Genomic DNA, 21,134 nt, shown 5'->3' on the forward strand with positions numbered 1-21,134 from the left:
AGAAAAAGAGGGACTCAGAAGGAAGTAAGGCATATACAGCAGTGGTATGGGCTCCTTAAAGAAGAGGTGCCCCTCCTTTTCATTTTTCTTTTTTTCCTCTTTTTAAAATATTTTATTTTAGCTGGGGGGTGGTGGTGCACATCTTTAATCCCAGCACTTGGGAGGTAGAGGCAAGCGGATCTCAGTGAGTTCGAGGCCAATCTAGTCTACCAAGCGAGTTCTGGGACAGCCAATACTGATTGTTACACAGAGACACCCTCCCTTGAAAAACCAATATATATATGTATGTATATATATATATATATATATTCTGTGTGCATGTGTGTGCGTCTGTGTGGGTAATACAGTGGAGGCTGCAGCAGCAGAAGCTAGCAGAGAAAGTTAGGTTTACAGGTGAACCCAGCTCAGGTCCGGTAGAGAGCATAATGCACTCATGGATGAGCCATCTCTACAACAGCTCCACCTCATTCTTCATTTCCTTATTTCTTTTATAGTTCTAGGAATGGAACCCAGGGCCTCCTACAAGCCAAGCATTGTGGTCCACTATTGAGTTGCACCTCCAGTCTTTTTTTTTTTTTTTTTAAGTTCTCCAACATGGGGAAACTCCTTGTTAAGGTCCTTGTTAAGGACCCCCTTGTGTCTTTCAGAGTGTAGTTGTGACCAGGAAAGAATAGTATTCAAATTTGACTTGGAAGACAGAGTTAAGGCTAAGTGTCCCTTGGGGCTTGGGTCCTTTTAGACAGAGAAAGGCCCTGAGGCCAAGGTCACCCAGGTCACTCTAACAAAAATGAGTCTCAACTCCACACCAGCTTCGAAGAAGCACCCTCAAATATCTTGGCGGTGTCTGAGTTTTCTTCAGTCACAGAGCTCACGTCTTAACTCGAATCTTTTTTCATTCCCAAGTCTCCCTTATCACACATCCCACACACCCTCCCACCTAATCCCAAACCGTGGCCACACCAGGGACTAGCTCTCTCTCTGGCCCCACCTCTCGCCAGCCGTCTGCCTCTAGAGGGCAGGGCCCACCTGTGCCTGGGGGCGGGGCCGAGGCGGGGGCGGGACAGGTAGGGTGTAAGGTAAAGCTCCGAGCCGAAAGAAAGCGCCCTAACTGTAGCGAGCGAACGCAGGAGCCCGCGGGCACCTAGGAGAGCCTTCTAGACTGGTTACAGGAGCGAGCGGGGAGGGAGGGAGGGAGGTGGCGGGCCTGCGACGAGGAGAGGCGTGGAGTGGACACTTGGGAAGGAGGAGCCGGGCTCAGCGGCCGGAGAGAGACCTGCGAGACGCCCGCGCAGCCGAGGGACCCCAACGCGCGGAGTATGAGCGGCCGGCCGGCCGGAGAGCGACCGGGGGAGACTTCTTGCGCGCCGCGCTGAGCGGCGGAGCCGGGTCGGGGCAGCGGGTACGGGGTAGCCCGTGCTTGGGCGGCCGGCCGGGCGCAGAGCCATGGGGAGCCCCCGCGCCGCGCTGCTGATGCTGCTCCTGCGTCCGATCAAGCTGCTGAGGAGGCGCTTCCGGCTGCTGCTGCTGCTCGCCGTGGTATCGGTGGGACTCTGGACTCTGTATCTGGAGCTGGTGGCGTCGGCCCAGGCCGGCGGGAACCCCCTGAATCGCAGTACGTAGCGCCGGGGGCCAAGGAGGTGGCAGAGGTGGGCGGGCGCTCCCGGGCAGGGATCCGCCTCTCCGAGCAGGCTCCAGGTGCCAGCGCCGCCCCTCGCTTTACCCGCGACCCTGGCTGGTGGGGGCCGCCGTGGGTTCCTGATTCTGACCTGCACAGGGCAGAGTGGGACCAGGGCGCTCTCGTGGCTCCTGGAGCGCCGGGAGAGGTTTGGGGCGCCTTCCACCGTGCGGAACAAGCAGCATCGCGGACAGAAACGCGTGGTTAGCGAGCGCGGGCTCCGGCGCTGCGGCGCAACTGCGGTCGGCGCCGCCCCAGCTTTGCCCTCCGCTTGCTGGTGTGTGGTTGGCTCCCTGTTTCCCCTCCTGCGGAACTTTCTGGGGTTCTTTTTCAATTACACCTTCGAGAGAGCCGTCTGGCCTTCCAGCATCGCGTGCGCCACTGTTTCCAAGTATCCCACCTACTGAATGCGTAGCCCTCCGCTCGTCCAGACTGCCTCCTCCAGTGTTTGAAGCCCTTGCAAAGCCCGCGGGTCTAACAAACTCCCTAGATCCCTCTCAAGGCGACCTTGCCATGGGTAGATTCCTACTTACATTTTTATTTCACCAAAAGCATTCACGTTTCTGCTTAGGAAAACGGGAGAAAATGGCTTTTCCCTTCTCCAATAGGTATGATTATCCACAGTGACTTCCAATATACTTTTGATTAGCCTAACAAAGTTAAATGTCATGTGGTAACCAGAAAGGAGTGGAGAAGTTTCCAGAAGGGTCAGGTGCCCTTCCCCAGCCTAAAGAGGAAGTTCGCATTTATCTTCTGCCTGGGTTTCGCTTTTCTGCTTAAAGAATCTCAAAGAATACCCTCTTGGTAGATACTTTGGTCAACAACTGGATGTGGTCTTTTGTCTTTTGTGGCCCAGAAGAAGTTATTGTCTCAGAACTAAGCAGGGTCGGTTTGGAGACGTGTGCTTATAGATAGCCCAACCTCTTTGTGGCAAAGAACATAATTCTAGCTGTGAGCTAGGAGGGCTGACTGTCACAAGGGATCAAGCTACTATATGTAGCTAGAGATCAAGAGGAAAAGAGGGATTTGGCCTACATGGTCTCCAGAGCCCCTCTCAGTTGGGATGAGAGAAGTATGGCCCCTGCCTCTTGAGCACTGCCAGGTGAGAGAGCCCGTGCACCTGGGGAAAAAGGCTGCTCTTAGATGCAAGCGTATAGCCATACTTAGAATTCTTTCTTCGCTTGACCCCAGCCTCCATGCTCCGGTTTTGTTTTTTGGAGAAGCCTTCATACTCTGGTCACCCAGGTACAGGTGGCTGAGTTTCCTTGGAGTGTGGAGGGGTTGGGGAGGCTTGAATTCATTTCCTCCTCAGAACACCGTTTGCCAGCATGGTTCTTGGGGTACTCTATATACACTAGACAGGAAAGCCATTGCTCTGTTGTCCTGAAGTCAGTGGTTGCCCTCCCTCCTCTTCACTTTTCCTCTACCTCAGGAGTGCTTTCTGGTCCAAGACCAGGCCCAGCTGGCTGCAATAAAATAATTAATAATAATAGTAATAATAATAATAAGCTTGCACCCTGACTCACTTCTAGCCTCTGGATCTTGCTGGCTTCTTTATACCAGTTTCTGAATCTGTTGTGTTTCTCTCCTCGGTGGATCTGACTTGTGGACTTTTAAATTTTATTTTAAAAAATTATTTCTTTTTCCAAACTGACCCTTCTCCAAAAATATGTTCCCAGCTTCTTACTCCAAAATTGACTTTGTGCTCCTTGTGTTTTCTTTTTTTCTTTTTGAGACAGCCTCTCACTCTGCAGCCCGTGCTAATCTGCAGCTTACTATAGTGCAGGCTGGGCTTGATTTCAAGGTCTTCCTGCCTCAGTTTCCTCAGTGCTGACAGTGGGTCAGTGGGTGTATGTCAGAGAGTCTGTCTTTCTCCTTGTGCTTTCTTTCTGTTTTTTTATTTTTTATTTATTTTTTATTTATTTTTTTAGTCAGGAGTTCTCTGTGTAGCCCTGGCTGTCCTTGAACTCACTCTGTAGGCCAGGCTGGCTCAAGCTCACAGAGATCCACCTACCTCTGCTTCCCCAGTGCTGGAGTTAAAGACATGTGCCACCATGCCTGGTTCCCTGTTGTGATTTCTAAAGAGAGCCCAAGCCTGGCCACTGAGGGTCACGATTCCCTCTTCTTAGATTCCTAGGACTCTAAAGTCCATCTGCTGTGACATGGGTTCCAGTCCTGTTTTGATTTCTTTATGGTGGGGGGGGAGGGAGGCAGGGCAAGATTTGAAAGATGGCTATACTTGTTCCCTATACTTTTTTTTGTTTTGTTTTAAGAAGCCCAGATGTTTTGGATCAAAATTCCCTCTTATGCTGTGTCTTACTCGCAGCTCAGAGCTATTCTCTGGGGAAGGAGTAGGGAATTAGATAGGAATGGAAAAGAAGGGGGTTGCTAGTGTTCCCTCCTCCACACCCTGCATACCAAGAGCTACCAGAGTAGTAAAGCTGCCCCTCCCAGCTGTACCCAGGGCTTGACCACAGCCATCAGTGCCCCATCGTAGCCCTGTTTCCCAACGAGCCACCCTGCCACTTTCTAGCAATCTCTGCCAGCTCAGCCCACCTCCCGCCTTCTTGTCATCTGTGAGGCTGGCCTCCAGTGCCCAGAGCCTGTCATTTGCTGTCCCTGTGTGAGGTATATTGGTTTAGCCCTGGAAAAGTGTACAGAGGATGGCAGTCCCAAACTCTAGGGTGGCAAAGTAATGACAGGGGAGCACACTTCCTGCTCCGTCTTCACTAAATAACCTGGTAGTTTAAGATATGAATGGTGTGCAATTTGGGCTCCATATGCAGAAAAAGACATAATCACTGTTGGGATAGCTTTAAAGGAAAACAACTAAAATTATTAACAAATAGAAGAGGGTTTCTTGGCTGAAATGATGACAGCTGTTTGCTCAGTCATGTTTGTTTAATACATAGCTCAAACAAAGCAATGTGCTAGGTTGTTTAGATATGATGACCAAGATATGGCGTCTTAGATAGGGTTACTAATGTTATAATGAAGCACATTGACCTAAAACAAATTGGGGAGGAAAGAGTTTATTTGGCTTATGCTTTCACATCATAGTCCATCATTGAAGGAAGTCTGGGCAGGAATCTGGAGGCAGGAGCTGATGCCAAGATAGTGGAGGGTTGCTGCTTACTGGCTTGTTCCACAGGACTTAATCTATCTTCCTTCCTTCCTTCTTTCCTTCCTTCCTTCCTTCCTTCCTTCCTTCCTCCTCCTCCTCCCCCCACCCCCGTTCATGGGTGTTTTGCCTGCATATATGTCTGTGTGAGGGTGTCAGAAGCCCTGGAACTGGAGTTACAGACATTTATGAGCTGCCATGTGGGGGCTGGAAACTGAATCTGGGTCCTCTGGAAGAGCAGCCAGTGCTCTTAACCACTGAGCCATTTCTCCAGCCTGCTTTCTTATACACCTCAGGACCACAGCTCAGGGATAGCACCACCAATAACAGGCTGGGTCCTTCCATATCAATCACTAACTAAGAAAATGCTCTACAAGCTTGCCCACAGCCTGATCTGATGGAAGCATTTTCTCAGTTGAAGCTCTCTCCTCCCCAGTAAACTAGCCTGTGTCAAGTTAACATAAACCTAGCCAACACATAATGATTTCTTTGTTCTAGAACTTTCTGTCTAGGAGTGGGACAAGGTGTTGATATGAAAAAAATCAAGCTGGGCGGTGGTGCCACACATCCTTAACCTAGTGTTTGGAAAGCAGAGGCAGGCGGATTTCTGAGTTCAAGACCAGCCTGGTCTACAAAGTGAGGTCCAGGACAGCCAGAACTACACAGAAAAGCCCTATCCGGAAAACATTCATTAAAAATTTCAAAAGTAGAAAGTAGATGTTGCTGTGATAATTCTGAAAATGGGATACAGCTTTCAAATAATTTCATGGAAGTGGAGATATTTTAGAGAGATGGTGAGGAGTTGGTTAAGTTCTGGTGAGCTGGGGCTGGCGAGATGGCCCTTGGGTTAAGAGCCCTTTCTGCTCTTGAAGAGGACCCAGGTTTGGTACGCAGGATCAACATGGTGGCTCATAGTGATTTGAATTCCAGTACACAGGATCCAATGCCCACTTTTGGCCTCTGCCAGGATAGCATGCACACAGTGTACTTACTGATGCAAAGCATGCACAAACTAGAAACAGATTCTGATGGGTTGAGGCTGGGGATGTAGCTTAGTTGATAGTATGTTTGCCTAGTGTGGATGCAGCTCTGGGTTTGATTCTTAAGACCCATAGAGAACTGAATGTGCTGTACATCTGCGACCATAGCACTCTGAGGTGGAGACAGGAGGGTCAGAAGTTCAAGGCCAGCCTAGACTACAGTGAGACCCCGCCTCAAAACAAGCAAGCAAGCAAACAAACAAACAAACAAATAAAGCAAAAAACCTGAAAGAAGGAAAAAGAAGATTCTAATGGAGAATAGAAAAAAGGCTACACAGAGGCAGCCAAGACCAGGAGTCAGGGAAAAGTTAGTGTTTGGTAAGGTTGAGCGGCTGAGTGTGGTAAGACAGAAGGTGTGTAGGTAAATGAAGGGTGAGTTACGTGGCAGCTCTCGTGCAAGACTTTGAGTAAGAGGGAAACGTGGCATTTAGTTCACCAAAAGCAGAAAAGCAGTTGGGAGTTTTAGGTAGAATAATATTGCTGTGTGGAACAGGCAAGAACCATAGAAGATCTGTTTAATAATACTTTGAGGATAGGTAGTTGGAATAGGGTCTTGAGAGCTCTTTGCTGTATCCCATAAATCCTTAAATGACCGGGTGGTCAAAGATGCTCTGGGGTACGTCATTGCAGTAGTGGTGGTGCTCGGAGGACCCGAGGTGACAATGTATTCAGATGTGCACCTAAGTCTTTCAGTATTTTAATAACTAGTGTAGCTACGCTGATGTGTAGTGGATGAATAGCAGCCCTGAGAGCGACTGTTCAGGGTTCTCCATTCGCATAGGCTTTAGCTAGTTATATCCATTTGTTCATATGGATGTGGTAAGGCTCCTCCAGAAGGCAGAGGTTGCACTAAGATGCTTTCTAGGTTATAGGAAGGACTTAGAGTTGGTCAACTTGGTGCCAGAGCCAATAGATGACATTTGGTACAAAGCTAGCACAGAGAGATAATGTTCATACTGGTTTTATTTCAGAGTTGAACCTGGCATGTTCCTTCCCAACTACCAGGTTTACCTGCTGAACACCAAAGCCCTCTCAAACTTAAGGAACTAATTGTCTTTTGCTGCCTCTAAGGTCTGCCCCACATTTCCAGTTGGCCCTTATCATTTTGGTTGGCTTGAGTAGACTCAGGGAGGGAGGGACACCCACAGATGTCAGACAGACAAGTTGCTCCATATCACCACAGCCATTCTACTAGAAAGGACAGAAACTTCCTGTAGCAGAGGCAACCCAGGGCAGACTGGTAATCTGAGAACTGTGCTTGGCAGGGAGATGCAAATGAGGCAGATGTGTGGGCAAGGGAGGGATAGGATGGCTTGGAGAGGAACCTCGCAGTGGCGTAGGGCACAGCACAGGACAGCTCCTGCTGTTCGCCACACCGTTCTTTCCCAAGTATCCACTAGCTCTTTTTCTTGTGCTCTGCTTGCCTCTCTGTACCTTGGCATTTGTTATATCACTTGGCTGCTGTGGGCCCCTTCACATTAGTATTCAGTTCTGGGCACATACTAGGCACTCTGGGTACTCACCTAAACACCCCTGGTAACCAACAATTTGTATTAGCAGACACTAACTTATCAGTGGCTAATCCAAAGATAAATCCCAGGAATTCTTCCTGTGTACCATCAATGCCTTTAAATATGAATGTCAAAGATAAGAACTGAGTGGTTTGGGCTGGAGAGATGGCTCAGCACTTAAAAGCACGTCATCTTCTTGCAGAGGCCCTGAGTTTGGTTCCTAGTACCCTTATTGGGCACCTCACATTGCCTGTAACTCCAGCTCCAAGGGATCAGAGCCTCTGAGGCACCTAAACTCGTGTGCACATACACAGACTCGTATATATAATTGAAAATAAAAGAATTGCTGGGCAGTGGTGGCGCACTCCTTTAATCCCTGCACTTGGGATCAGGGGGCAGAGGCAGGTGGATCTCTGAGTTAGAGGCCAACCTGGACTACAGAACGAGTTCCAGGACAGCCAGGGCTGTTACACAGAGAAACTCTGTCTCGAAGTACAAAAAAAAAAAAGAGAGAGAAAACACACACACACACACACACACACACACACACACAGAGAGAGAGAGAGAGAGAGAGAGAGAGAGAACAAAACAGAAATGATAATAAAAAGTAAAGAACTGAGCTGCTTGTGCTGGATGAGTGTGTCCTGGCAGGCGGTGTGTTTGACTAGAGGAGACTGCCCTTCTTTGTTTCTGTCCTTTACCTGCCCTCCTCGTTCCTGTCCTCATGGAGCCAGCGGGTATCTTGGCCAGGCATCCCCAGCTTCATCCTGTTCTCCACCCGGGGATCCTCAGTCTAAGTTCTGTGGCACTGGAGCTGCCAGACACTCCCTGTCCTTGGGGCTGTAAAGGGCAGGATTCTCCGACTTTGCAGCCCAGGGTCTTCTGAAATGGCCGATTTTGTGCTGCTTCATTGCGGCTGGAAGGTGCACTGCAGTAATTTTCCAGGCCACAAAATCTGGCCTGGCCCTCTAGGGTTGAGCTTTATGGAGCAGAGCAGAGCAGCCGCCATGGAGTTTGCTTTGGAAGGGGGCCTGGAGACTGTTCTTGGAGTTGCTGCACAGTCTAGTGTCTACCCAGTGTAAAATTTTTCCACAAGCACTTTCCTTATGTCCCAAGACGGTGAGGTCTAAACTAAGCCAGCCACACATTTACACTTTGATGCAGTTCTCCTTTGACCTTTGACCTTTCAATAGACCTAATTCATAGGTTTATAGATTAACTAACTCAAAAGAATACTGCTGGGACAGATAAGTTCAGATGGTATATATGTAAAAGGTGTGAGACTGAATGAGCAGGTTGTGTCTTCTGAGCAAAGTGTGATAGGCCTTTAATTTTTTATGCTCACAGGTTCTGCTTTTCTGTTCCCCCCGTTTTAGACAGGGTTTCATGTATCCCAGGCTGGCCTCCAAGTCCCGAAGTAACCAAGGATGACCTTGAACTTCTAGTACTTTTGCCTTTACTTCCTGGATGAATCTGACACCTGGGATTAAAGACACCCAGTTCTTTTATGTGGTGCTGAGGATAAGCCAGGGCTTCCTGCATGCTAGGCAAGCACTTTAGCAACAGCTGTATCTCTGACTCAGGTTCTTCAAATGTTGGAAACATCATCAGATAAACAAAAATGATCATCTTAATTATTTGTTGCCATACTGGAGTTTAAGCTATGACTTTGTACCACTACACCTATAGTCCTATTTTTTTTTTTTAAGATTATTAACTGAGCAGCGGTGGCTCATGCCTTTAATCCCAGCACTTGAAAAGCAGAGACAAGCAGATCTGAGTTCCAGGCCAGCCAGGCTACACAGAGAAAACCTTTCTGGAAAAACCAAACCAACAAAAATATTATCTATCTGTCTGTCTGTCTGTCTATCTGTCTATTTATGATATAGTTTTACTGTGTAACTCTGGATGGCCTGGAACTCACTATGTAGACCAAGCCCACCTATTTTTTTTTATTAAAGTTATATTTGTGTATGTTTGCTTGTGTAGTCATGGATGCCAGAGGTATCATACCCCTCTGGTAGCTAGAGTTATATTGGCAGTTATAAGCTACCTGATGTGGGTACTAAGAATCCAACTTGAAATCTCTGCAAGAGCTGTATACATGTTCTTACTACTGAGCCATCTCCCTCCTCAGTTTCCAGTTTTTAAAAAACCTTTTGATGAAAGACACAGACAGGCACCTACACACACACACACACACACACACACACACACACACACACACGGTGGGGGGTTGCTCTGTAAGTGTACAATTTGAGTAAACAGTGTATCAGCATAGCCAGCCATGATGAAGAAGCAATTCTATAAGCCCCCTTGGACTTCCCTTTGAATCACTGGCACCAGCATAGATGAACTTAGACTACTTTTTTATGTCATCATATAAATGAAATCATTCAATATGTGATTTATGAGAGAGAGAGAGAGAGAGAGAGAGAGAGAGAGAGAGAGAGAGAGAGAAAGAGAGAGAAGAGAGAAAGAGAGTGACCTCAAACTCACTGTGTACCTGAAGTTGGTCTTGAACTCCTGATCTTGCTTGCCTCTACTTCCCAAGTACTAGTATTACAGGTGAGTGCCACCATGCCTGACTTTAAAATATTCCTTATCATTCTAAAAATAGTGATCACTCCTTGTTCCAAAAGACAGCTCTCTAGCCGGACCATGTTAAGGCACACGCGCAGTTTCACTGTCCTGGGCTTTAGCCTAGCACAGTAGTCACCAGGGGATGAGGAGGGCTCGGGGCTCAGCTGCTCAGTGTCACAACACAGCCCTGGGGAGCTGCCACCAGAGCTGCTGTGGGGTAGAGTTGGGGGTTGTTGCTTTTATTGTGAAACTCCCCAAAGTGTTTCTTTCCAGTCTTGTTACTGGGATAGCCGTGTTTCTCTTGAGTAGCTTAGTCTTTGTTGGTCAGATCAGTTGTGTAGCTACCCTGGTTTCTCCCTTTGCGTTGTCATTAGAAAGCCTTAGAATTTAACTCTTCCTTCACCTGGACGAAAGCGGAAAGGATTTTATGATTTATAACCTTTCCTCCTCCCTCCCTCCCTCCTTCCTTCCCTCCTTTCTTCCTCTTTCCTTCCTTCCTTCCTTCCTTCCTTCCTTCCTTCCTTCCTTCCTTCCTTCCTTCCTTTCCTACCTCCCTCCTTCCCTCCTTTCCTCCCTTCCTCCTTTTTTCCCTCCCTCCCTCCCTTTATTGTGCTAGGGATAGAACCCAGAACTTTCCATGTTAATTAAGCCCTCTACTATGGAGCAGTGCGCCCAGATCTGTGTTTTTCTATTACTTTCTTTATTTCTGTCCGATAACTACTTCCAGTTTATACCTTCTTAGCAGTCTGTGGTTCTTACAAGCCGCTTAACTTAATCAAGAAATCAATTCAAGTGCTACAGTATACATAGGAGCATTTAAAAATTGCTTCCGATCTGCTATTCTTACAGGGAGATTATTGGGAAAAAGCCTGCAAAATAAGGAAATAAAGTTCAGTGAGCTGGTTGGCAGCACTGCTTGCCACACAATCCAGGCACTAGCCAGCAAGGCTAAAAGCTCATTTTCTTCCCTTTTTTTTCTTTTAGTTTTTCAAGACAGGGTTTCTCTGTGTAGCTTTGGAGCCTGTCCTGGAACTGGCTCTGTAGACCAGGCTGACCTGAGGTCCGCCTGCCTCTGCCTCCCCAGTGCTGGGATTAAAGGTGTGCGCCATCACTGCTGGGCTGGAAAACTCGTTTTCTGAGAGGAAGACCTGAGAGTGACAGAGAAGTCCTGGAGGTGAAGAACTGCGTCTGCTATGACAGAGCCTGTGCCTGACAGAGCCTCAAAGTCACAGACAGCAGAGGTCCCGCCCTTTCTGAAGAGTGGAGAAAACAGGCCAGGGAGAGCCTTGGCTTGCCTCGTCCTCCAATTTCTTACCTTTTTACTTTTTGTAGTTTGTTTTCTGAGATAGTCTCCTCACTTAGTTCACCTATGGTTCTCCTTCTTCTGTCTTCCAAATGTTGAGATTACAGGATTCTATCCTTATATCCAGCCCCCCCCTTTTTTGTTTTTTGTGGGTTTTTTTTTTTTTTTTTTTTGAAAAGGCTCTCACTATATAACCTAGACTGGCCTTAAAATCACAGAGATCCTCCTGACCCTGCTGAGTGTTGGGATTCAAGGAATGCGACACTGTACTTGGCCTTCATTTCTTTTAGACCATGTTTTTGTATGACCTAGCAGAGGCTATGCTGTGTCCTGCTTTATAGTACGTAAAATTATACTTTGTAGTATCAGGCCCTTAGATGATGGATGAGGATGGGAAAAGAAGAAAAAAAAAGTATTGCCAAGTGGTACCTTTAATCCCAGCATTTGGGAGGCAGAGGCAGATAAATCTCTTGAGTTTGAGGCCAGCCTGGTCTAGGATAGCCAGGGGAACAAAGAGAAAGAAACTCTGTCTTAAAAAAATCAAAACCAAACTAAAAACCAAAGGTATCTGGTTGTGCACACCTTTAATCTGTGCACTTTGTGAGTTTGAGGCCAGCCTGGTCTACATAGTGACTTCTGGGCCAGCCAGAGCTACACAGTGAGATGTTGTCTCTAAAAGGAGTGGGGGTGGGGGCTGAAGAGATGGTTCAGCAGTTTCAGAGCATTGGCCGCTCTTCCAGAGGACCCTTGTTCAGCTCCCAGCACCCACATGGAAGCTTACACCTGTCTGTAACTCCAGTCCTGGACTTCTGACACCCTCATGCAGGCAAGACATCAGTGTCCATAAAATAAAAGTAAATGAGGAAGGAAGGAAAGAGTGAGGGGAAGGTGGAGGATAGGGGTGGGGAGAGGACTTCCAAGAGATTTTCTATGTAAGTACCCAGGAAATTGAATAATGTGTGTTTTTCAGTTTTCAATTTGCAAATCTTGAATGGTAACTGAGATGATTCATCTTAAAGCTTAAGGGAAAATGTCTATGGAACACTTATGTTTTTGTGGAGAGCTGAATGGAATAAAGCCTTGATGGTTCCTGGAAAAATGCAGAATTTGAAGACAAGGCAGGGTTTTAATCCCAGTTATTCACCAAGTTAAGACCTCAGTAAGGTAATTATTCCTTTCCAAGCCTCTGATGCCTCATCTGGGTCAGAGGTCACACTGCTCGATGGAGAGCTTTTCTTCTTACAGTGAGATTATTGAATCTGCCACACACAGGGGCCTAGTTAGAGCTGGTAGAAGTTAAGTGCTTAGGGAATGTTGAGTCCCACCTCCTCCTCCTGGACCTTTCCAGTCTGTGGGAATGGAGAATGCCCAGGTAGGCATGGGTTGTAGTCCTCAACTGGTCCTTTGGCCAGATGCTTCTTCACGTTAGCCTGTGACAAACACGTGCCCAGCCGTCCCTGCTCAGCACCTGCACTGGACACACTCTCCAGACACTGTTTTCCTTCAGGGTGCTCAGCACTGAGTCCGTCTTTCCACCCCTCCTCTAGGCGGATGTTTGCTTTGAGTTGGGAGGTAGGTCAGCCCCCAGAGACTTCTGGGAGACTGAGCACCGTTTGTGTAGCAGGACAGGAAAGCACAGGAGATGGAGTGCAGCAGCCTGACGTGTGCTGCGTGCTCTGGACTGCGTGTTGAGGATGGAAAGCACTGGAAGGCAGAACACTCACAGTAACCCTAATTTAAATTTTAGTGCTGGCCGCACACGCCTTTAATCCCACCACAGGCAGAGGCAGGTTGAACTTTATGAGTTCAAGGCCTGCCTGATCTACCTAAAGTCAGTTTACAGTTTACACGCCAGCCAAGGATACATAGTGAGATGCCGTCTCAAACAATAAAATAAAATAAAAATAACTTAAATCTTAACTCTGACTTGTTATGGGTAATAAATTAGATAAAATAAATTTAAATGATTAAAAACAAAGGAGAATAAAATTTTAGGAGGAACAGTATTAATTACTTTCCTTGTCGCTATAACAAAATAGCTGTCAAAAGCAACTTAAGGAAGTATAGTGGGTAACGTTGGTTGTCAAGTTGACACGCCTGGGAGAGGGACCCTCACTTCAGGAATTGCTTCTGTTGGCTTCCAGCGGCCACATCTGTGGGGGAATTTTCTTGCTTTGTGATTGAAGTAGGAGGTAGGGTCATCTCTGGATCGTGAGCCGGGGCTGTGTAAGACAGGTAGATAAGCAAGCCAGAGGCGACATGTCAGGAAGTTCCTCCATGGTCTCTGCCTCCATGTTCCTGCCTGGGCTTCCCAGCGTGGTGGACCGTGACCTGTTGTTCTTAGCCACAGTGTTTATCTCAGCAGTAGGAACGTGACAGGGAGAGAAAGGAAGGGCTTTCTTTGGCTAGTAATTTGGGCTGCAGTCCATCATGCTGGGAAGGTACGGTGCTAAGGCCATGGGGACAACTGCTCTCTTTGTGTTCCACCCAAGAACATGGAGAGAAGGATGCTGGTTCTCTGCTGCTTTCTCCTTTTCATTCATTTTTGGGACAGCAGCTCATGAGATGGGACCACCTGAAGCTATTGGGCCTTTTCTCCTTCGTCCAGTCTTTCTGGAAACGCTTTGTACCAGGCACAGGTGTGTGTCCATGGGGCTTTAAATCCAGTCAAGTTGACCTTGAAGACTAAGCATTAAAACAATAAATTTGAACTAAAACCATATCAAATTTGAGGACTTTAGCTTCATCCTCTTTGGGAGTAGGTTTGGAACTCTGCCTTATCACTTAGGAGTTGAGGGGACAGCCACTTTTAGTGTTCTGGTTATGGTCTTGAAGACTCAGTTGCCTAAACTCTCAGTGGTGGCCATTTTCCCAGAGCCTCTGGCTGAGGTCATCTCTAGTGTGGTCTCAATACAAGCTGTTGCCTTGAGGATTAAAGGTCTCTCTGCTGAGATCCCCTTACAGATGCCTTGATCCACCCTTTCCAACTTGTCTGCCAACCAGAGCTCACAGAGGTGTGTGGTAGTGCTCACACGCACCTCCTTGTGCAGCGAGCTCAGCTGGTGTCCCAGCCACTGCTGGGTCCAAGAATGGCAGAGGAGGAGTGAGGACCCTGAGGTCTCCCTCCAGAACCAGAGTTCTCAGCTCTTGGGTCTCCTTCCTTCTCATTTTGGCTGAGTGGGAAAAGGCGGGTGGAGACGGGAGAGCCCAGTGAATGACTTTCAGCAGGAGCAGTGACGATTGTACAAGGGAGGAAGACTGAGGGCAAGAACCCAAGGGGGAGAATTTTATTCTCTTTTCAGTCTAGTGACTTTTTTTCTCTATAAGTTTTATTTAATTCTACCTCAAAATTTTAAGTCCCTTAAAATGCTATATTAGTTATATGCTTTTTGTCAGTTGTAAACAACTTTACAATCCAATATTGCTAATTGCTTCTCAACTAAGGGGCCTGTATCTGCTTGCTGCTCTGACTGTCATACCTTATGTTTTGGTCTTCGGCGATTATGAAGGACTTAGCTGTGTCCTAAAAAGAAGCTAGTAATATTGCATGCAGTATTTGTAAACATCATTTTGGTGTATTTTTCTGAAGAAGTCCTTTGACTTAAGTGCCTTTTTAAGAGTTTTTTGTTTTGTTGTTGTTTTGTTTGTTTTTTGCTTTCTTAAGGCAGGGTTTCTCTGTATATCCCTGACCTGTCCTGGAACTCACTCTATAGACCAGGCCAACTCCCAGATCCACCAGCCTCTGCCCCCTGAGTGTTGAGATTAAAGGCATGTGTTACCACCACAGTCCATCAAGATTTATTTTTATTATTTTTTTTGTATGCGTCTGCCTGTGTGTCCATGTGCATGTGAGTGCCAATGGAAGCCAGAAGATAGCTTCGGATTCCCCTGAACTGGACTTGTTACATGTGATTGGAAGCTGCCTGATGTGGACGCTGAGACAAAACTTGGGTCTTTGTGGGTACTGAGCCAGCTGACCTTCCTCCTTTAGCTAGAGCTTCCAAGTTCTACTGTCTGATTGTGTGTGTATATATGTATATGCATGTGCATGTGTGTGCATATGTGCACACGTGCATGCAGAGGTGAATATTTCTGTGGAAAGCAGATAGCATTAGCCAAGTGACAGCTAAGGGAACCAGCTTGTTGAACAGTTGAACAGTTGAGGAGCCTGTCGCACAGAGGTTTGCTGGGGTGAGGGAGATGAAGCTGAGCGGCCTCATGTGAGGTCTCTTGATGCCATTCTGCAGAGTTCAGACCTGGCAAGGGGTGGGGTGGCAGCATAAATTCTATTAGGTAAGAGTATGAGATAATGAAAGGCCCCTTTAAAAAAATCAACTAAGTTAGCTGGGCGGTGGTGATGCAATCTTTAATCCCAGCACTTGGGAGAAGAGGCAGGTGGATATCTATGAGTTTGAGGCCAGCTTGGTCTGTAGAGTGAGTTCCAAGACAGATAGGACTTCACAGAGAAACCCTGTCTCAAAAGAAAAAGAAAATTCACTAATTTGTATTTCAGTTCTTCAGACATTTATGGAATTTTTGTATGTTCCAGGAACTGTGATGTAACTGTAGATAGAGATGTTGGAAGTTTGCAAAGTGGCTGGTGATAGATATTTAGAGCTGGTCATGATGCCACATGTCTGTAATCCCAATTCTCAGGAGACTGAGACAGGGTGCTGTAAATTTGAGGTCAGATTTGCCCATGTGGTACAGCTGTCTTTTTAAAATTTTTTTTTATTTTTTATTTTGAGACAGGGTATCACTATGTATCCCTGACTGTTCTGGAACTCACCACGTAGATCAGGCTGGCCTTGAACTCACAAAGATCTCTGCCTGCCTCTGCCTCCGCTATGCCTGGCTACAGCCCTGCCTTAAAATCAATAGCCAGGTGTGTGGCATGGGCCTTTAATTCCAGCACTCGGTAGGCAGAGGTAGTGGATCTCTGAGTTCTAGGTCAGCTAGGGTGACATAGTCAGACACTGTCTCGAAAGAATGGATGAATGAATGAATGAACGAACAAATGACCTCTTCAACCCCAAACCACCTAGTGGTTATTGTAGTGATCCCAAGGATAGGCAGCGAGTATCTAGCTCGGGAGGGAGGCAGACAAAGCTGAGCCAGCCCAAGGAAAGATGTGATAGAGTTCGGTGACAGAGTCGATGTAGTAAAGGAGAAAATATGACATTGTGGGCTTCAGATGGGATTCTCTGGCTCCATTGTCTTGGTCATTTTTATTAAGGGATGCTGTATCTGTCCAGTATCTCAAAAGTGTTCTTGTGAGAAGGATGTGCTTCATTTCTTCTCATGTCTTCATCTCTGGGATCTGGGTACCGCACTAGTCCCAGAGAGCAGTGTTAAGGGATCAGAGACAAGTCAGCATTCAGCAGACACTTCCTGAACACTTGTGAAACACCAGGCAATGTCCTCCGCATTGGGAGCATAGTATGTATGGCTATTGAAATTCAAGAGTGGCCCAAAGTGACTGTGTGGAGGGAAGAGAAAGGATTCCCAAGAGGTGGCATTCTGAAACCAGGTGTCTTAGTGGTACAGGATATGATGAAGCACCTGATCCATGCGGAGATTTAAGTAAGGCCTTTAGTGGTTCAGACAGTGGGAGCCTGGGAGACAACGGAAAAGGACAGAATGGAGGTGGGGCTGGTTTTCAGTGCCTCCTTTCTACCTTCCCTGCCGCCCTTGAAGCTTTGCCCTTTTACCTCCTGGCAGGAAGAGCCAGCCGCTGTCTCTGGACTCTCTACTCAGGGTTATTCTGGGTCTGGAGAGAGACCCATCGTAGTGTAAACCTGGATCCCAAAACAAGTCTGGGTGGGGCTGGGTCCTTCCTCTCCTCTTGAAAGCCTGGCTGGAATTAACCTCTGCTCCCATTCCCTCACAGCGCTCCCCAGGCCTCCATTAGTGCACTTATCAAAGGCTGCTTGCATCAGAGTTATTTCTGTCTGTGTTTGTCTTCCCCCAAGAGATCATGAATTTCTGGAGTGCTGTATTTAGGGATTGCCCCTGGTTTAGCTCCCTGGTACAGAGATTTTTTAACACTTTGTTGGATTGTGTATACCTGCAAGAATCTCATGGAGAAACTATAGGCCCTTTCTCCAGAAGTTTGTTCACCCCTTAAATAATTCCACATTCTATCTTGGGGAGTTACTCAGTTCTCTGACCCCGGAATTCTGAGGCGGTAATTTCCTAAGAGTTTCACCCAGTTCTCCAGTAAGCACTCAGGGTCTGACTGATGGGAACTTTCAGCCAATTAGACCTCCTTTAGTTTTGAGGATGGCTATTCAGAGTGCCTGTACGTGGGATCATATAAACCAGCTGCACCCGTCCAGAGGGCAGAGCTGTTCAGGGGCCTGTGGCTATCCTGAAGCCTTGGGCTAGCCTTCTCTCACATCTTTGCCATTGTTCATGCTGTGTTCTGTTGTCATTTCATCTCTCCTGCCTGCTTTTCAAGTCCTGCCCATCCTCTGATTTCATCCCCTGCCCTGAGCCTTTGACTGTTTCAGACTTCATCCTCTTTGGAACTTTGTTGCAGTTTTGTGAGGCTTATTAGCTGGGTCTGTCTCCTGTATTGACAGCCTGAGAGACTCCTGAGTATCTCATCAGGACAGCTCATGGCATTACTCTGTAAACATGGGGGCACCTGAAGAGGCAGGTGGTCGGTCACCTTAGACTCAAGCTGGCAAAGCTCATGCTTCCTCTGAGGTTGCCACGGTGCCACCCATACCACCTGCTATTAGTGAGTAATAGTTCCCTACCTCCCAGAGAGACAAGGCGCTCAAGCTGGCCTTTAAACTCTCTGTATAGTTGACCTTAACTTCTGAGCTTCCTGTCTCTGCTTCCCAAGTAATGGGATGACAGGCATGTGCCAGTCAGAACCTTGTGCATGGTAGGCAAGAATCTAGAGACTCAGCTGCATCTCTAGCCTTGTCGGGGGTTTGTAAGGCTCCTCATTGTCTCTCTTGCTTGGTTTCAAGGCTCTGTCTCTAACATATCATAAGGATACCTGTTCTCCAGCCCCACATCTTAGAGATTAAAGTTTTTGTGATGACTGCTATCTGTGTTTTTTTATTCTAGACCTATAGCAGATAGACATCCACGGTAGAACGTGGAATCCTTTGACTGAGCCTCTATGTAATCTGAGGATCCTTCTCAATACGGTTCACCAAGGCATTGCTACGACTGGTCTGGGTTATTCCTTAAAAGGGAATCTGTTTGCCCAACTTCAGGGCTTTACCAGTGGAGATTTTAAGGCCTAGAGAATTTTAATTAACTTGAGCAGATAGCAGAATCGGACTCCGAACTCCCGATACATTTTCCCCCCTGCCAGTTAGTGATCATCATTCTGCCTTCTCAGTCCCCTTTTCTTTGCTAATGCTTTCTTCTTCCTCCCTTTAAGTCAGCAGTTCGCGACCCCTGGGGGGGCGTCAAATGACCCTTTCACAGGGGTCTCTGAAGACTGTTGGAAAATGCAGACATTTATGTTATGATTCATAAACTAGCAAAATTGCAGTTATGAAGTAAGCAATGAAAATAATTTTATGGTGGGGGGGGTCACCACAACACGAGGAACTGTATTAAAGGGTCACAGTGTTAGGAAAGTTGAGAACCTCTGCCTTAAGTGATGTTTTATTTCCTCAGTGCTGGGGGTGGAACCCAGTGCATCCCGCGTGCTAGGTAAGTACTCTAATTGAACAACGCCCTCAGCGGGTGTTTATCTTTTCCTACCAGTGAGGCAGCTGAAGTCACTGCCACTTAGCTGCGGTGGATCATGTTTCCTGCTCAACCGCTGTTAGCGGTGATCTGGGGCTTTCCTGAAATTTCTCTGGTGACACCTGCTTTGGTGTTAGTGCTTGGGAGCATCCTGCAAAGATGGTCCTATTGATGTTGAAGTCTCATGTTGCAAGGGGCAGGTCAAGACTTGACGCCCTTCATCTGACAGATTCCTTTGCTTTAGGCTCCCGTCCCGAGAACAGAGCCCATTCAGTGTCGAGCTCCTCCTTGCCTCTTCCTCCCTCCTCCTTGGAAAGCTTTTTTACAAATCATTATTTATTCGTGTATGTGTGTGCGTGAAAGAGAGTATGTGTGTATGCACGTGCCACGACACACGTGTCGAGATCAGAGGACAACAGAGGAGAGTTGGTTTCCTCCACCACGTAGGTCCTGGGCCGTCAGTCTCGGTGGCAGATGCTTTGCTGCAGAGCCCTGCCACTGGCTCCTGGCCTGGGCCTTTAATGGCAGCTGTGTGCTTTTACCACGTGTAACTTTAATGGATCCTGGGGTCTGTCTCAAGCAGTAATAAGATGGGACTGATATTCAGAACTGGCTTAAAAAGCAGTGCACAGTTGTTATCCCAGATACCAGGGGAGGTGAGGCAGAAGAACTGCAAGCTCAAGGCTTGCGTGGGACACGAAGTGAATTCAAGGCTAGCCTGCATAACTTAAGGAGATCCTGTACCAAATAAAGCCTAAGAAGAAAACGAGAAAAGAGAAAAAGAGGCTGTGGGTATAGTTCAGTGATAAAGCACTCGCTTGGCATCGTGTTTGAGGCCCTAGTCTCACTCCCCAATACTGTCCCCTCACCCCAGGAAAGAAAAAGTGTGTGTGTGGCGGGGGCAGATATCAATCTTTTCTCTTTCCAGCACGTAGCAGAGCTGGGCATCAAGGGCTACATTTCCAGTCTGGTTCTGATATGAACCGGGTGTCCATCTTTCAGTGAGGCAGTCCTGCTCTTTGCTGTCTGGGGCTCAGTCTTTGTCCACACAGAGCTCTGACTAGGATTCCTGGTCTTATCTAACTCTGACATTGTCTTCAGAGAAATGGTGTTTGTCTCAGCTTTCCGTACCTTGAGTTGAATGTGGCCAGAGAGAGATTAGCGTAAAGGAGACTAAGGAAGATACCTGGGTCCCGCCTCCTTACAGCTGCTACACTTGTAAACTTGCCACACTCAAGTGAGAAGGAAGGTTGGGCTAGGCCCACTCCTGTCCCCAGACAGCTTGCTCCTCCCCTTTTCCCGCTGCAGAAGGAAGGAAGCCTCCCACAGGTGGAGGAGTCTCTGAGGAAGGCTAAAGGTTGGGTACTGATGTGGGGTGTGTTAGATGAAGAGGCTCAGTGACTTGGGGACATTTCTGTAAGTCTTGGTCACCGCTGTCATTAATCTCACAGACCTCCCCTAAGCTTGTGAGCTATAAACTGGACTGGGCCCTACCCTAGGGCCTCGCCCTCTATTCCTCCTGCCTGCTGGTCAGCCATCACATAAACACTGCTGTGTGCTTAGCTCAGGAGTGGGAAGACTTCTGTTCAGGGACTGGCTGAAGAATTGCCCACTAATTTTGGCAGTTCCTGCCACAAGCTTGACCAGACCATCAGAAGTGGGGGAATTAGAAGTAGGAGTTAGTGAGTCATGGGTGCAGCCACGGGGAAGAAGCCCTTGGCAGAGGTGCCATCCAGGAAGCCAATTTCCCTTGCGTCTCATGGGGAGTAGTAGTTCTCAATTCTTTCCTCCAGGCTGGCTCAATTTAGGTAGCTGGTCTGATGAGCATCCCTGTGGTGATCTGTTTAATGGTAATAATGATGCTGACTGCACAAGGTGAAACCCTGGTACATCTCAAATTTTCAGCAGACCCTCTTTCCCTTTGGTTACAGTACCTGGGGTTCAGAATAGGGCTGAGTGTAACACCCTCTGCAGATGTGGAGCAAGAGCAACCACAGAGCTGTCAAACTCCAGGTGGCCTGCTTGGTGACCATGGTGGAAGGGTGGGAGGTTGCTTTGTGTGCCTTTTCCTAACCCCTAGTTGCCTGGGGCAGGGCAGATAAGCTCCCAGTCATTACCTCACCGCAGGGCCCTGTTTGCCAGAGCTGAGAGGAGGAACTGCCTGGGTGGAGAGCTCCAGGCT

At 47.5% G+C, this 21,134-nt stretch overlaps 1 protein-coding gene across 2 annotated transcripts in view; it reads left to right on the forward strand.

Annotated features, from left to right (window-relative positions):
* Nucleotides 1-1,190: 1,190 nt before the first annotated feature.
* B4galnt3 (beta-1,4-N-acetyl-galactosaminyltransferase 3) overlaps nucleotides 1,191-21,134 on the forward strand; it is a 106,888-nt gene continuing 86,944 nt past the window's right edge. For both annotated transcript variants that reach the window (XM_048444370.3, XM_085687039.2), the window contains exon 1: nucleotides 1,191-1,612. In XM_048444370.3, coding sequence (XP_048300327.3) covers nucleotides 1,444-1,612 — 169 coding nt within the window. In that variant the 5' untranslated portion in view covers nucleotides 1,191-1,443. The remainder of the gene's footprint in view (nucleotides 1,613-21,134) is intronic.

This window comes from Myodes glareolus, chromosome 3 (assembly GCF_982192425.1).
Source record: "Myodes glareolus chromosome 3, mMyoGla1.1, whole genome shotgun sequence".
Classification (NCBI taxonomy): domain Eukaryota; kingdom Metazoa; phylum Chordata; class Mammalia; order Rodentia; family Cricetidae; genus Myodes; species Myodes glareolus.